The 13,747-nt window shown below is 60.0% G+C and overlaps 1 protein-coding gene across 1 annotated transcript in view; it reads left to right on the top strand.

The window, feature by feature from the left end:
• Positions 1 to 13,747, top strand: part of CRTC1 (CREB regulated transcription coactivator 1) — a 66,861-nt gene that overhangs the window by 40,610 nt on the left and 12,504 nt on the right. Inside the window, exons 3-8 of the mRNA XM_012654109.1 lie at positions 2,001 to 2,138; positions 3,147 to 3,208; positions 4,951 to 5,045; positions 7,021 to 7,106; positions 10,244 to 10,284; positions 10,696 to 10,916. Coding sequence (XP_012509563.1) covers positions 2,001 to 2,138; positions 3,147 to 3,208; positions 4,951 to 5,045; positions 7,021 to 7,106; positions 10,244 to 10,284; positions 10,696 to 10,916 — 643 coding nt within the window. The remainder of the gene's footprint in view (positions 1 to 2,000; positions 2,139 to 3,146; positions 3,209 to 4,950; positions 5,046 to 7,020; positions 7,107 to 10,243; positions 10,285 to 10,695; positions 10,917 to 13,747) is intronic.

The raw sequence follows: 13,747 nt of genomic DNA, 5'->3' as shown, positions 1-13,747 counted from the left end.
CCACTGGGACAGGGCAGGGGACCTCAGGCTGGCTTGAGTGCCCCATCCTGTGCACTTGTAGGGCAGCGACTGATTCTGGGTGTCTCTTTGTTAAAGCCCTTCCCGGGTTGGGTTTTCTCCCCTTCTCCCTGTCTGTCCCCTTCCTGTTGCCCCATCCCCTCTTCCCTGGGGAGAGCATCTCTCTGGGCACTGCTGACCTCAGCTCGAGGGCGCGGCCCCAGGGCGGGGGGTCCCACGCATCCAGCCTTCTGGGCCGGCGAGGCAGGAGCGTCTCAAAGTCTCGGTTCTTTGCATTTTCAGCCCAGCGGATTTCTGGGGGAGGCCCTGACAGCGGCTCCTGTCTCTCTGGTAAATGAGCTCCCAGGCTGAGGCCGCGGCATCCCCGGCGCCAGCCCGCAAGACCCTGGCCCGTGTGTGGGCTCTGGGCATCCGTGCCCTCCCCAAGCGGCCGCCCCTGTGGCTCCCAGGGGGGTGTCCCGTCTGCCAAACGGAGACGGGTCTGCTCTGCACCCCCATCTCGGGACATGCGTGTGGTCGTGGCAAGATGCCCCAGGGACTCTTGGGGTCCATCTGGGGCAGATGCCGCAGCTGTGCATCCCAGGCTGGGGTCCAATGGAGCAGAATCCAAGCATGTGCCCCAAAACTGCATGGTCCAGCCCCATAAACACATGCATACGTGTGTGTGAGTGTCCTAGACCAGGCCAGGAGCAGGGACCTGGCAAGCCAGGGCGTGGCTGGCCCCAGCTTCGTTATGCCTCTTACTCTGCTTTAGCTGCCTCAGTTTCCCCTCTGGGCTTTAAGGCATCTCTGGAGGAGATGAAATGGCCCCTGCCCTCCCGAGCCTGTGTCCCCGGACAGCGTGGTTCCCACCTTCGCTGTCACAGGCCCATGTGTCCCGTGCCTACAGCCTTTTGGGGCAAAAGTGCAGAAGGACCCGAACCAGCAGCGTCCTTGCTGGATCCCGATAGCCTGGGAGTCCCCAGATGCTGGGCGAGCCGTCGGCCCTCAGCTCTGGCCGAGGCATGTTCTGACAGGTGGGGGAGAACAGCGACTCCAACCGTTGACGATCTTCTGGAAGGGGAGACACATTTTAATATCAGAATTGCTCTTCGCCCGGCTGCCCAGAGAAGGCAGATGGGCTCAGGGGCCAGATGGCCGGGCCGGGGACTGGCTGCATCCAGAGCCGGCAAAGGCTGCCCGTCCCGCCCTGGTCAGATGGCGAGTGGGCAGCACAGGGCCAGGGCAGGCAGAGGACAGGCTCCGGGTGCCCCTGAGAGCACAGGTCTGGGCAGGGAGCGGGGCCTGGCCCGGGGCCTTGTACCAGCCCCAGGTGCTGGAAGGAAGCCCCATCCAGCCGAGCGGCGGGCCAGGGATCCCGAATGCGCCTGTACTTGGCCCTGGTGGTGCCGGGATGAGGCAGCGGGGGAGGGGAGTGGGGGCCGTGTCTCAAGCAAGAGCAGCCCTGGGCTCAGCTAGGAAGCCCCCCTGGGAGCTAGTGCTTGGCCAGGTGGGCCCCACAACAGTCCCGGACTGGAAGCCCCTAGGCCGTCTCTTGGCAGGCCCCTCCAGGGATGACGTAGGTGGGGCTAGGAGGCCAGCCAGGCCCAGAGAGAGAGGGCGGAGGCCTGTCTGCACCTGGTGAGGCTGGGGAGAAGGGCTGCTCGGCCAGCTGCACCCCTGGCACCCCGGCCGGCACTGGGCCCCGAGCTTGTGCCGCTCTGCCTGGCCTGTGCATGCCGGCCGCACTGCACGCCTCTGCCGCCCTGGCTCCCGGGACCCCCAGCTCGCATCCCCCCACCCCCCAGGGCTTGGAGGGCCAGGGAGCTGGGGCTGAAGGAGGAAGCCCGACCAGGCTGTGGAGTGGTGGCCAAGGGTGCTCTGGAGTGGGGACCCTGAGGCCGGATCCCGGGGGCAGAGCTGGGGCAGGTCTCGGGCCACAGCTGGTAACCCTTGTGTGGGTTTCTCTCTCTCTATTTCTGTCTCCTCCTGCCCACCCCCAGACACCTTTCCAGTCTTCGGGTCTGGACACCAGCCGGACCACCCGGCACCACGGGCTGGTGGACAGAGTGTACCGGGAGCGTGGCCGGCTTGGCTCCCCGCACCGCCGGCCCCTATCTGTGGACAAACATGGACGGCAGATATCCTTTGTCTCGGAGGATGAGCGTGGTGGTGGTGGGACAGGCAACTGCAGGACCCTGGGTTCACCCAGCAGGCTCTGATGGAGCTGGCCGCTGCTGGCTCTGGGGACAGAATCAGGGCGGCACCGAGAGAGAGGCTTGATCTCGGGGTAATCCAGGGGGACTTTCTGGAGGAGGCAGTGCTGCAAGCTGAGGAGCCTTTGGCCAGGCTTGGGGGCTAAGGAGCCACAGGGAGCAACTCCTGAGGCGGGAGTTGAGGAAGGTGCCACTGGACCACAGAGGACTCAGGAGTCTGGCTGGGCAGTAGGGCCAGGAGGGCTGTGAGTGCACGGACCCATCCTGAGCACCATGTGGTGGCAGCCCAGCCAGGCAGTGGGTCTGAGCGGGACTCGGATCCAAGGGAGGCTCTGTCTCCACAAGACATGTGTAAAATTCGCCTCCCCGCCTCGCTGAAGCGGAGATTGGCCAGAGTCCCCCCGACCCCACTCCTTGGGGCTTGGCCAGCTGGGCCCCATCGCCAGAGTCTGCGCCTCTGGCTGCTCCTGGGACCCCGGCTCTCCAGAACAGAGAAGCCTGTTCCTCTCCGGTTCTCATTTCCGCGGGCTGGGGGAGCGCAACCAGCTGGGCCCAGACGGACCCTCGGGCCCGGGAGCCGCCCCAAATTAAGAGTCGAGACCAGGGTCAGCTGAACTCAGACTCCCCGCGGCCCCCATGGGCCCCGGTTTCACAGCCCAGGCCCCCCTTGGAAGGGGTGTAGTTTGCACGTGTGCTCGCGGAGGAGAGTGCTGAGTGCTAGGTGGACGGGGCCGTACCCCCGGGGAGCCCCTGGAACGGGGGCTGCTCACAGCAAGGAAGGCCGGCAGGAAACGCCCCCCGCCCTACTGGCCCATTGTGGGCTCCCAACAGCCTGGCCAGTCGGGCTGGCTGGGGGTTTCTGCCCTGTGGCTGAGAGTGGTTGGTGCAGGCGGAGTCTGGGCCGAGAGCACTGTCCCCTTAACTCCCACTCACGCCGACAGCTGCCCCTACGGCACTGTGTACCTCTCACCGCCAGCGGACACCAGCTGGAGAAGGTCAGTGGCCAGGGCCACCCCCCACTCCCCCAGCCTCCTGTTGGAAACAAAACCAAACTTTCATAGTGGTTATGTGCGGAAAACCAGCGTGCACTTGCTTTAGAAATGACAAAACTAAGGAGCATCCAGAAGTTTCTAGAAATCAGCTCTCTCCCTGCAACACCGAGGTTATTGCAGCTTTGGGGAGTCTTCCAGCACCCCCATTTATGACTTTTTTAAAAAAACAAAATTGGGAGTAACGTTGGATATTCAGCATCGTAGCTTTTTTCGTTCAATGCTGTATGGAAGTTGTTTCCCACATCGCTCACCGTCCCTGAAAACGTGATTGTGAAGGCATTATACGTTTGCATTAGAAGATTAGGAAAATACGTAAATGTACCTAGAAGGGAAAAAAATCACCCATCATGCCATCATTTAGAAAGGTCTAGAGTATCGATAGTAATGTAGTTAATATACATACCTACAGCTGTGCAAGTGACGGCTGCACAACAGTGCGAATGTAGTTAATGCCACAGAACTGTGTGCTTAACAATGGCTAAAAGGGTATGCTTTGTGTCGTGTGTATTTTACTACAATAAAAAATATAGTTACGTGTAGGCGATTTCAATAAACAAAGAGCAAAAGTAAGCGAGCTGTTCACAATACACGCACACATGTATACAACCACCGAGTTAAATCCCCGCCAAGCACGTATCATAGGTCAGGCCTTGTTCCCACCGTCCCGTCCAGGAGCTGAATACCATGCATGGAGCTCCATGGAGTGGATGTTGTTTTCATCTCCATTTAAGACATAGAGAAATTGAGCACAGAGAGGTCAGAACACATGCTCAGGGACACACAGCAGCTGGCAGAGGATCCTGGCCAGCTCCTCAACTGCTTGACACCTGGTCCCGGGGTCTGAGACTCCATTGGCCTGGTCTGTTGCAACTTTTCTGTTTGGACCAAGTTTCCCCCAAGTCACTCTCAGTGGCTGGGACGTCCCCATCGGGTGCACGTGGCCCTTACCCCCCTGCTTGAATGGCCAGCTGTGCAGCTGGACTCACGTTTTTGGGGGTAGCCAAGGAGCCGTTCTGGGGACCCTCCCTTGAGACATTCGTAGCCAGGAGCAGAGTGGGTCATCTTGTCCTTTGTAGTTATCAGTTGCCAGAAGCAGGGTCCCCGGGGCAGAGGCTGTCCTGGCTCCTGGTAGCTTTTGGGCTGGTTGGAGCAAGACCTCTCCCCTCAGGGCAGTTTGCCAACTTGAGGGCTCCCCCCAGAACCTGAATTCCTTCCAGGGCCTTCTCCAAGCCTTCCCTTCCCAGCTGTCACTGAGCATCCTGGAGGTCAGAGTGGCCCATTTATGTTTGTCACAGGAGGGGACCCAGTGACAGGCTGGGGGCTCGTACTCCCAAAGCTGGGCACCGGCGGGGCTCCGTCTCAGGGTTTCAGCAGGAAGGCACCATCCTTTCCTTCAAGCGGAGAAACTCTCGGGGGGGCAGGGACAGGAGGGGCTGGCTAGGAACCAGGGGACATCTCTGCTGATGATGTCTGTTCTCACCAGGCTTGGCAGGTGAAAGCCACAGTCACTCTGGCGGTTCTTTTCAGAACAACGTCCTTAGGGCTTTCAGGTGCAGCAGCTTACAAAAATGACCCACAGCTGCCACCGTGGCCATGAGGCCTGTGCTGGACAGGGTGGGATCAGGATTGCACCTTCATTTCCCTGGGGCCAAGTCTGTCCTTCACTGTCTCTCTCCTCCCCCCAGGACCAATTCTGACTCCGCCCTGCACCAGAGCACAATGACGCCCACCCAGCCAGAATCCTTTACGGGTGGGTCCCAGGACACACACCAGAAAAGAGGTACGGACAGAGGACTTGGGTGTCTCTGCTGGGGTCAGGCAAGTCCAGTGGGTGGTCCCTGTGCTCCAGGAGGTCACAAGCTTATGGGTGGACAGACCTTCGAAGGAAGACTCAGACTGTGCTTTGGGGTAAGGGCAGGGGCTCAGGGAAACTTTCAGAGGTGGCACTACTTGAGTTGGGTTTTGAAGAGTGCATAGGAGTTTTCCAGGCAGAGAAAACAACCCCACAAATGCACATTGGCTTCTGTTCCTGGATTCAGGGCATGGCTACAAAGTCCGGGGGCGTATTTCAAATGTAGGGGGCAGCAAGCCCACACAAAAGAGGCATTTGTCAGCTCATGACAGAGCAGTCTAGGAGCAGACCCTCAGCTTCAGGGCGACTCCACCCAGGGCTCCACACTGGACTATTTGCTGGCTCTGCTGCTCAGAGCCCTCCTCATCCCCCGCCCCTGGCCTGTCCTGACTACAGTGAGTAAGAAAGAGGCCGTGTCTTCCCGGACAGCCCAGATCGCCCTCTCTAGCCAGGCCGTGCTCGCACCCCCGTGGCTGGGGCAGATCTGTGCTCGGGCCTCTGGCCCCACTTTGGAGCCCGGTGTGGAGGCAGCATCCTGGACATGTGCCGTGTGACGAACGGCGACAGTGCCGTCCAGAGAAGGGAGCGCACGTGCTGTGAGGCCAACCCCAGGAAGCCCCGCACGGCCTGACCTGGCCCAAGACGCTGCAGCTGGAACTCGCATGTGGCTCAGGCCTGGATGCCATCGCAGGTCACCCTGTGGGAGTGTGAGCGTGCAGGAGAGTCTCTGGTAGAATTGTCAGCCGGATGAACTTCACCCCTGGGATTCCAGCTCAGCAGGCAGCAAAGGCAAGATGCAGAAGGAAATGTCTCCATAATGAAAAGGAAGCTTCCAGAACACCCAGGGGTGATGAGGACAGACACAATGCCTGGGGCTTCCCTGCTGCTCCCAACGTGGGGTGCTGTTCTGAGGCTGTTGCCTCCCCTTCTGGGTCCCCCACAAACATAGTTTTGGGGGGTAGGCACAAGGATGTCACCATCCCCTGGGACACTAATGATGGAAGGGAGCTGTGACCCAGCACCCTTGCTGGTCGGAATCTGGTTGGCCTTGGAGGGGAGTGTTGGGGGGAGGGGACATATCACCTGTCTCCACTCTCCTAGGAGGGCCCAAGGCAATGAGATGAAAAAAGAGTTGGCCCATCTGGCTTTGTTCATTACAGCTCTCTCCGTTGCAAATGGAAACAAACAAAACCTGCAGCAGAAAGAAAGAAAATAGGAAAATGTTTAATGTCACCTGACTGCAAGGTCCAAGAAAAGAGGCCTTCAGGCATAGCTGGTTCCAGGGCCTCAAATGATGCCCTTCCATCCTGTCCCTCAGAGCTTCCTTACCCTTCTTTCTTGCTCTGGGACTGGCCAGCATCGCAGCTAACTCACGGGGCCACTGCTACCACGGTGGATCCGTCCAGCCTCTGTTAGCAGTGAGCAACAGGCTCTGAACCCCTGTGCTTGGTGCTGGTAGTCCAAGAAGGGCCCAGCCACTGGGGGATGCCAACAGCCCAGAGGGGAGAGCAGATGTCCACGCCATGGTAGGTGTAGAGCAGGCGCGTGGGTCACACAGGGCCTGGTGGCCGTTCATGGGAGAGATTCTCGGCTATTCTTGGCAGCCCAAGGCCTCCGAGGCCCAAGCTGGTTCTGTGGGAGTCAAGATCCACTCGTCCTTGGGCTCCAGAGATTTTGTTTTTCTTTCTCTTTAAGTCACAGATTCTCTGACTTATTTGAATTTTTTTTTTTTAATGAAACCCTTTTTGTAGCTTTAGTACAATCCCCAGCAGAAGTTACTGTTAGGACGATTCCAGTCTTACCGCAGTCGTGACTATGTGTCAGGGAAGTGACCTCCTGGTGCCACCATGCGGCTGCAAAGAGATTTCTTCTCTGATTCTCCTCCCCCCACCCCCTGCCCCAGTCTTACTGTTAACAGTCCCAGGAATGGAAGAGACCACGTCGGAGGCAGACAAAAACCTTTCCAAGCAAGCATGGGACACCAAGAAGGTAAGAGCCTACGGGCTTTCAAAAGTGCTTTTTTCTTCTTTTTCTTTTTGAGCACAGCCGGGGCAAACATAACAAAATGGCATGTTGAGGCCAGGTGCGGTGGCTCACGCCTGCAATCCCAGCACTCTGGGGAGGCCGAGGCAGTAGGATCACTTGAGGTCAGGAGTTCGAGACCAGCCTGAGCAAGAGCGAGACCCCGTCTCTACTAAAAATAGAAAGAAATTAGCTGGGTGTGGTGGCGCCTGTAGTCCCAGCTACTCGGGAGGCTGAGGCAGGAGGATCTCTTGAGCCCAGGAGTTGGAGATTACTATGAGCTAGGCTGATGCCACGGCACTGTAGCCTGGGCAACAGAACAAGACTCTGTCTCAAAAAAAAAATTAAAAAATTTTTAAAAAATGGCATGTTGGGGTGACTTCACCTTCCCTGGGAGTGAACCTCACTCAGATCTGCCTGTGCCCAAATTCAGAAGATCCCTTAGGTCTATTTAATACCAATAGGCCTGTAAAACTGACAAAAACCACACGAAGAATTAAAACCCATTGCTGGTCAAGTTGAAGTGAAAGGATCAACAGTATGAATTGCTCGTCCCCTCCGGGAAAGCAATAGACTAAGCTGCATCAACAACCTTTCAAAAAAGCATTCCCTCCAGAAATCTCATCCCTCAGGAATTCGATTGTAGGAATGAGGAAACAGCAATTTATTCAAAAGTGTTTATCCAGAGCTTTTGAAATAAACTAGAAACAACTTGAACCTTCAAGAGTAGGGGATTTGTTGAGGAAATTATCCTTGGTCCCTTGCTGAGATGAGATTTTGAAGAAATTCTAAAGGCGCAAGAGCAACGCATGATGCTGCTCTTATGTGAAGAGAGAAGCATAAAGGTATCTGGGAAAGACATAAACATGCAGATATTTGTCCGCAGGCTACCTGTAGGTGGACCCAGCCAAGAGGAGCCACGTGAGGGCCACCTGTCCTCTCTTGTGTCAGCTGTGGGCAGTGCTATTACCTTTTTATCCACGTCTGTGTGTTTCAGTTTGGCACAGGGAGTGCCTGTGACTTTCATACTCAGAGAGGGAAAAAGCTTTAAAAAAGAATTCTAAGGCCGGGTGTGGTGGCTCACGCCTGTAATCCTAGTAATTTGAGAGGCCGAGGTGGGAGAATCACTTGAGGCCAGACGTTCAAGACTAGCCGGGGCAACATAGCAAGACCCCATTTCTACAAAAAATTAAAAAATTTGCCAGGCGTGGTGGTGTGTGCTTGTAGCCCCACCTACTCAGGGGGATTGAGGCAGGGGGATTGCTTGGGCCCAGGAGTTCGAGTCCAGCCTGCTCAACATGGCAACACCTTGGCTCATTAAAAAAAAAAAAAGAAAAGGAATTCTAACAACACAAACAAAATTGGAAAAACAAACATCTAGCAGCAGAGAGGTGGGTAAGTAGGTCACAGTCCATTTGCGTGGCCGGATGTCATGCTTCTGCTAAAGGAAGGGAAGGTGACAAGTCTCCACGTGGAGGGAGACACACCCCTGGTGGGAGGGAGGGGGTGGGTGAACTTCTAATACTGTTCAGAAATCCATTAATCTCTCCGTAAGGCCTGCGGAATGCTTTCCAAAGAGCTCTTTCAAAGTCGTGGCCAACGTGCGTTGCAGAAATCCGGTAATGAAGCGAATGTTTACTCTCAGAATTAGGAGCCTCTGGCCAAGTAGAAACCCGTTCCACCGGCATTCTCTGCAGAGGCTTAAAGCCCACTGGTCGCACGCCACCCCTGGGGTGCCCCAGTCGCGCTGGCAGGCACTCCCCGCTCTGGTGTGTGCACTTGGAGCCACCCCGCCCTCTGCCAGTGGGTTTGCCTTTCTCATCTGATAATCCCCGAAGAACTCAGCCAGAAGCGTCCGCCCAAGGGCCCGGTGGCAGGAACGTGACACACGCGGAGCCTCCGTCAGTAGACAGGACTCTGTCCGGTCACGCCTGCCTCCTTTGTCTCTGAACAAGATCGAGGGGGCCCCTGCCTGGAGCCGACAATCCCCGTCTCGGCTGGTGCTAGTGTCCTTGACGCACAGGGAGGAAAGCAGGGTCCTGCTGCCAAGGCTTCCTTGGCCCCTGGCCCCAGGCCCTGCCCATGGGCGGAGGAGGCTCAGAGGCTGCCCGCTGCCCCCGAGACCCCAGCCCACAGCTGGACCCTATCCTGCCTGAGAAGGCCGTGGAGGCGCATGCAGCCTTGTGACTGGGAGGAAGAGCCTTCCCGTGGCTCAACACAGGGCTTCTGCGGGCCACACTGCAGGAGGTGCCCGTCGTGGGTGCCCGCCCCACACTGTGTCTTCCCAAGGGTCTCCCAGCCAAGCTGTGAAACTGATGTGACGTTAGGGGCTCCCCGAGCCCTGGTCCGTGGGTGGTGAGCGTGGTTGCCGGCAGAACAGAGGGACATCTCGGGACTCTCAAGGAGCACGCAAAGAAGCCGTGGTCCTGGGTGGGAGTCACGCCTCTGGGTTGTGGCTGGAAGGCTGGTCAGCCCCGAGGCAGGGCCGTGGCCTCTGAGCTGTGTTTAGGCCATCCAGTCCAGGCCTCCTTGGGCTCTCCTGACTCGGTGTCCTCCTTTGCCTTGGACTTTGGGCCCAACCCACTGCCCTAAGCCTGGTGGCTGCTCCTGCCCCAGGAGCCCCCACTGCCATGATCTGGAATGGGGTGGGGTGGGGGCGGCCGCAGGGGCACTTAGCCTCGGGCACTGGGTTTCCAGTGGCCCCTCTGCCAAACTGGCTGCTGACTGCCACAGCCCTGGGGCATGTAAGGAGCTGGGTACCACATTCTTCCTGGACGCCTGCTCTGACGGGACTGTCACCCCTTGGCCGCGCCCACCACACCAGGTGGACAGAGTAGAGCGGGCCCTCTCCCCACTGAGGACGTGAGCTGGGGGAGGGGACCCATAGGGGGACCTTCTCTGCGTAAGTCTTGGCTGTGACCCTGGGCGTGTCTGGGACATGCCTCTCCACCCTGCGGGGCCACCTGGTCTTCACTCTCCTGACACCCACCAAGGTCGGGTCTCATCGAGCATCTCTTGGCCTCGTGGGAGGACCAGCCATGCCACAGGGAGGCACGGTGCGCACGAGGAGGCCCCGGCTCAGCCTGTCCTGTGTTCTCTTTCAGACGGGGTCCAGGCCCAAGTCCTGTGAGGTCCCTGGAATCAAGTAAGTCTCGGCAGGGCCCGTCCTGCACACCCTGGGCGGTGCCGACCCCCCGGGGCTTTCCTTCTGCCCTGTGGAGGCTGCAAGTCCTGGCAAGAGGCGGCCACCCGGCAAGCCCCACCGCGGGGGACGCTCTGGCCCCTCCGTGACAGAGCTCCCCGCAGGCCCACCCCTCAGATAGGCCCGTGCCTGGGACGACTCCCCTCCTTGGCCCAGGGAGGTCCCCACCCCCACCTGGGAATAGGCTGCTTTCTAAGGTCCTGTTGCAGGTGCTGCGCGGTGGAACATTATTGAGGGGTGTCATTTTGCACCCCCTAATTTTCTGCCCCAGCCGCCTCTTGCCACCACCTCAGCTCCCGGGGAAGCCCGGCCGCCGCGTCCCGAGCCCACCTCCCGCCTCTGGCCTCTCCGCAGCATCTTCCCGTCTGCGGACCAGGAAAACACTACAGCCCTGATCCCCGCCACTCACAACACGGGGGGCTCCCTGCCCGACCTGACCAACATCCACTTCCCCTCCCCGCTGCCCACCCCGCTGGACCCCGAGGAGCCCACCTTCCCCGCACTGAGCAGCTCCGGCAGCACCGGCAACCTCGCGGCCACCCTCACGCACCTGGGCATCGGCGGCACCGGCCAGGGTAAGGCCCGGGACGCGGCTGGGCTCCTGCGTTCGCGCACCAAGCCGTCAGCTGGCGGACGACACGTGCGTTTGGATGATGACTTAGCGACGAGTTAGCGGAGTCATGTCCCAAGTGCCAGGCATCCCAAGGGGTGGGGTGGGGAGGCCGAGAGACCCTCCGTGAGGGGCTCGGAGTTTCCAGGCTGATGCAACAGCGAAGGGCGTCCCAGGCGGAGGGCATGGCCCGGGCCCAGGCCCCAGGTGGGGAGCACGTGGTGCCCCAGGGATCAGACTGCGGCTGTCAGGGTATGGGGCAGTGCCTGGGGCTTCAGAGAGAGGCTGGGGAGCCCAGGAGGGGGGCCCTGCGGGGTTTAGCCCAGCCAGGGTGGGCCAGGCCTTCCCTCTGCCCCTCCTCACTGCCAGCCCCTGACAGGGTGGGGCCAGCTTCCCCCGCCCCACGTCTGACTGTGCCGCCTGCCTGTGGCCCTGCAGCCCTGCCCCTTCCCAGCGCCATGCTCATGCCTCCTTCGGCCACATCTGCCGGGACATCACGTCAACCCCTTGCCCATCCATTAGCTCCCAGCACTGATAACCCTGCCCCTCCCAGAGACCCTCCTGTAGTGGCCCCCACTGGCTGCAGTGTCCCCCTTAATTCTCCTGTCCTCTCCCCACCCTAACCCATCGTCCTCATGTCCTGCTCGCCCCACTGTCAGGACCTGGCCCAACCCAGACCCTCCCCTGGGCCCCCGGCCTATCCTTTACCCAGAACAGCCGTCAGCTCATGGCCTTTCTATGCTGTGCGCCTTGTGAACTCCTGCCCCCGCCAGCACCCTCTCGGTGAAAGCCCAAGACCCCAGGGCCCAGGAAATACGTCATGGTTCACCCTCTATCTTCTGAGCGTGAGTCCTGGCCCTGCCCCCCACCCCAGGACCTTTGCGTGTGCTTTCCCGGCCCCACGGTTCACCTCCATGGGCAGGGCCCCTCCCTCACCTGCCCCACTTCCCTCCCGTGAGGCCGTCCTGGCCCCTGGCCTTGCACTGTGTCACTGTTCTGCACTCTGCGCCCCCTCCTGTTTGTGTTCGGTGGGTGGGATTGCATCTGGGGGCAGCAGGCCTCTGGCTTCCAAGAAGGAGAGATCCGGTGGCCTCAGCCAGCCCCAGGTGGCGGCACAGGCAGAGGGGCTGGGGAGGGGGTACATCAGGGCTTGGGAGCAACACAGGCCACCTGGACATGCACTCCATCCTGTCCCAGAGCCACGGGACAGACCAGCACCGGCCCCGCCCCCAGCCCATCCCGCTTCCACCCTGGGCTCGGCAGGCGGTGCTGGTGAGGGTTTTCCACAAAGACAACAGTCACGTGTGTAAATTCGTATTTTGCAAAGTCCCTCTGACCACCCTGGGGAGAAGGGGCTATGTCTGGAGCAGGGCAGGACCCCAGCTTGGTGCTTTGCCGGGACACTTCAGGATGGAACTTTCTGGCCCGGGGGTCAGGTTGATGCAGGCAGTGGGGACAGTGGGGCGTCCGGAGTCGCTCCGGCTTTGATGCCTTTGGAGCTGGGGCCAGCTTAGGGGCGCGGAGGATGGTGCCAATGTCCTGGGTTTTAGACCAGGGCATGGAGACGAGAATGGAGAAGGGAGCCAGCCCTGGCCTGAGCGCATTGAGGCTGTGTTCTGTCTCCCGTACCCTGGCCCTGTGCCCTCGGGGCTCAGCCGCCCAGGGAGAGAACACCAGGGAAGGGCCAGGAAACACAGCGGGTGGATTGAGAGGACCCCACAGGCCCCGAGAACCAGGCAGGCGGTGTCCCCACACGCCTGTGCGGAGGGAGCCTGAGGGCAGCTCAGAGACCACAGGTGCCCCCGCCCTGGGGGAGGCAAGCTGCCGTCTCCCAGCCCTGTTTCCCGCCTCACGCCTCCCCTCGGTCTCCAGGGCACCCCTCCTCCGCGCTGGAGGATCTTTGGCAGCCCCCAGGCGCCCGCCCAGGAGCCACGCACCTCCAGCCTGCGCCCAGTCTAAACAAGCCCAGGGAAACACACAACACATGTGAAAACCATAGACGGTGGTGGCCAGCGCGGGGCCCGGTAATGTCTGACATGTGTTGGTTGTTTGTGAACCTGCCGCTCCAACAGCTCGCCTGGCAGGGGCTTCGCTTTCCAGGCGCCTTTTAAATCAAGCAGAGCTGCTGGCCGCTGGCGCACGTGGGGGCTGCACCTCCACCCCTCCCACCCCCCGTCTGCCTGCTAGTCAGACTGCGAGCCCCTCAGGGAGGAAGACAGAGGCCTGCGCCGCAGCCTGGGAGAGCACGCCCCCCCACTCCCCGCTCCGTGCACGTTTGCCCAGGCTGTGTCCCTGGCTGCTGGCCAGAGCACGGGAGGAGGGCAGGCCCTCGGTCCTCTTGCCTGGCACAGCTCTGAGGCCAGGCGGGCCCCTGCCACCTGGCCCACCCGGCCCGCCCGCCCCTGGCAGCCCTCCCTGCCCACCCCCAGACTTCCCATCCAGCTGGCTCCACGCCTGTTGACGAAGGTGACCAGGTTGCCAAAGAAATTCAACAGCAAGGCGCCCGTCCCCCCTCCTGGGCCAGCTGGCCTCTCTCGGGGTGGCCGCGAGCTCACTTTGCAGCCCAGCAGAGCATTAAAACTCCCTTGTATCAGGGCAGAGATCGCAGCCCAAGGGCCAAATCCAGCCCAGGGGTGTGTCCCGTGTGGCCCATGGCTGTGCATCTGTGATACAGTCATGTGCCGCACAATGGACCACGTATACGAGGGTGGTCCCATCAGGTCATGATACCGTATTTTTATTTTACCTTTCGTGTGTTCAGATGCACAGACACTCGCCCTTGCGTTACAGTTGCCT

The sequence above is a fragment of the Propithecus coquereli genome, unplaced genomic scaffold (assembly GCF_000956105.1).
Source record: "Propithecus coquereli isolate 6110/MARCELLA unplaced genomic scaffold, Pcoq_1.0 Scaffold438, whole genome shotgun sequence".
Taxonomy (NCBI): Eukaryota; Metazoa; Chordata; class Mammalia; order Primates; family Indriidae; genus Propithecus; species Propithecus coquereli.
The sequence above is the reverse complement of the archived record's forward strand: the minus strand, read 5'-3'. Positions and strand labels throughout refer to the sequence as shown.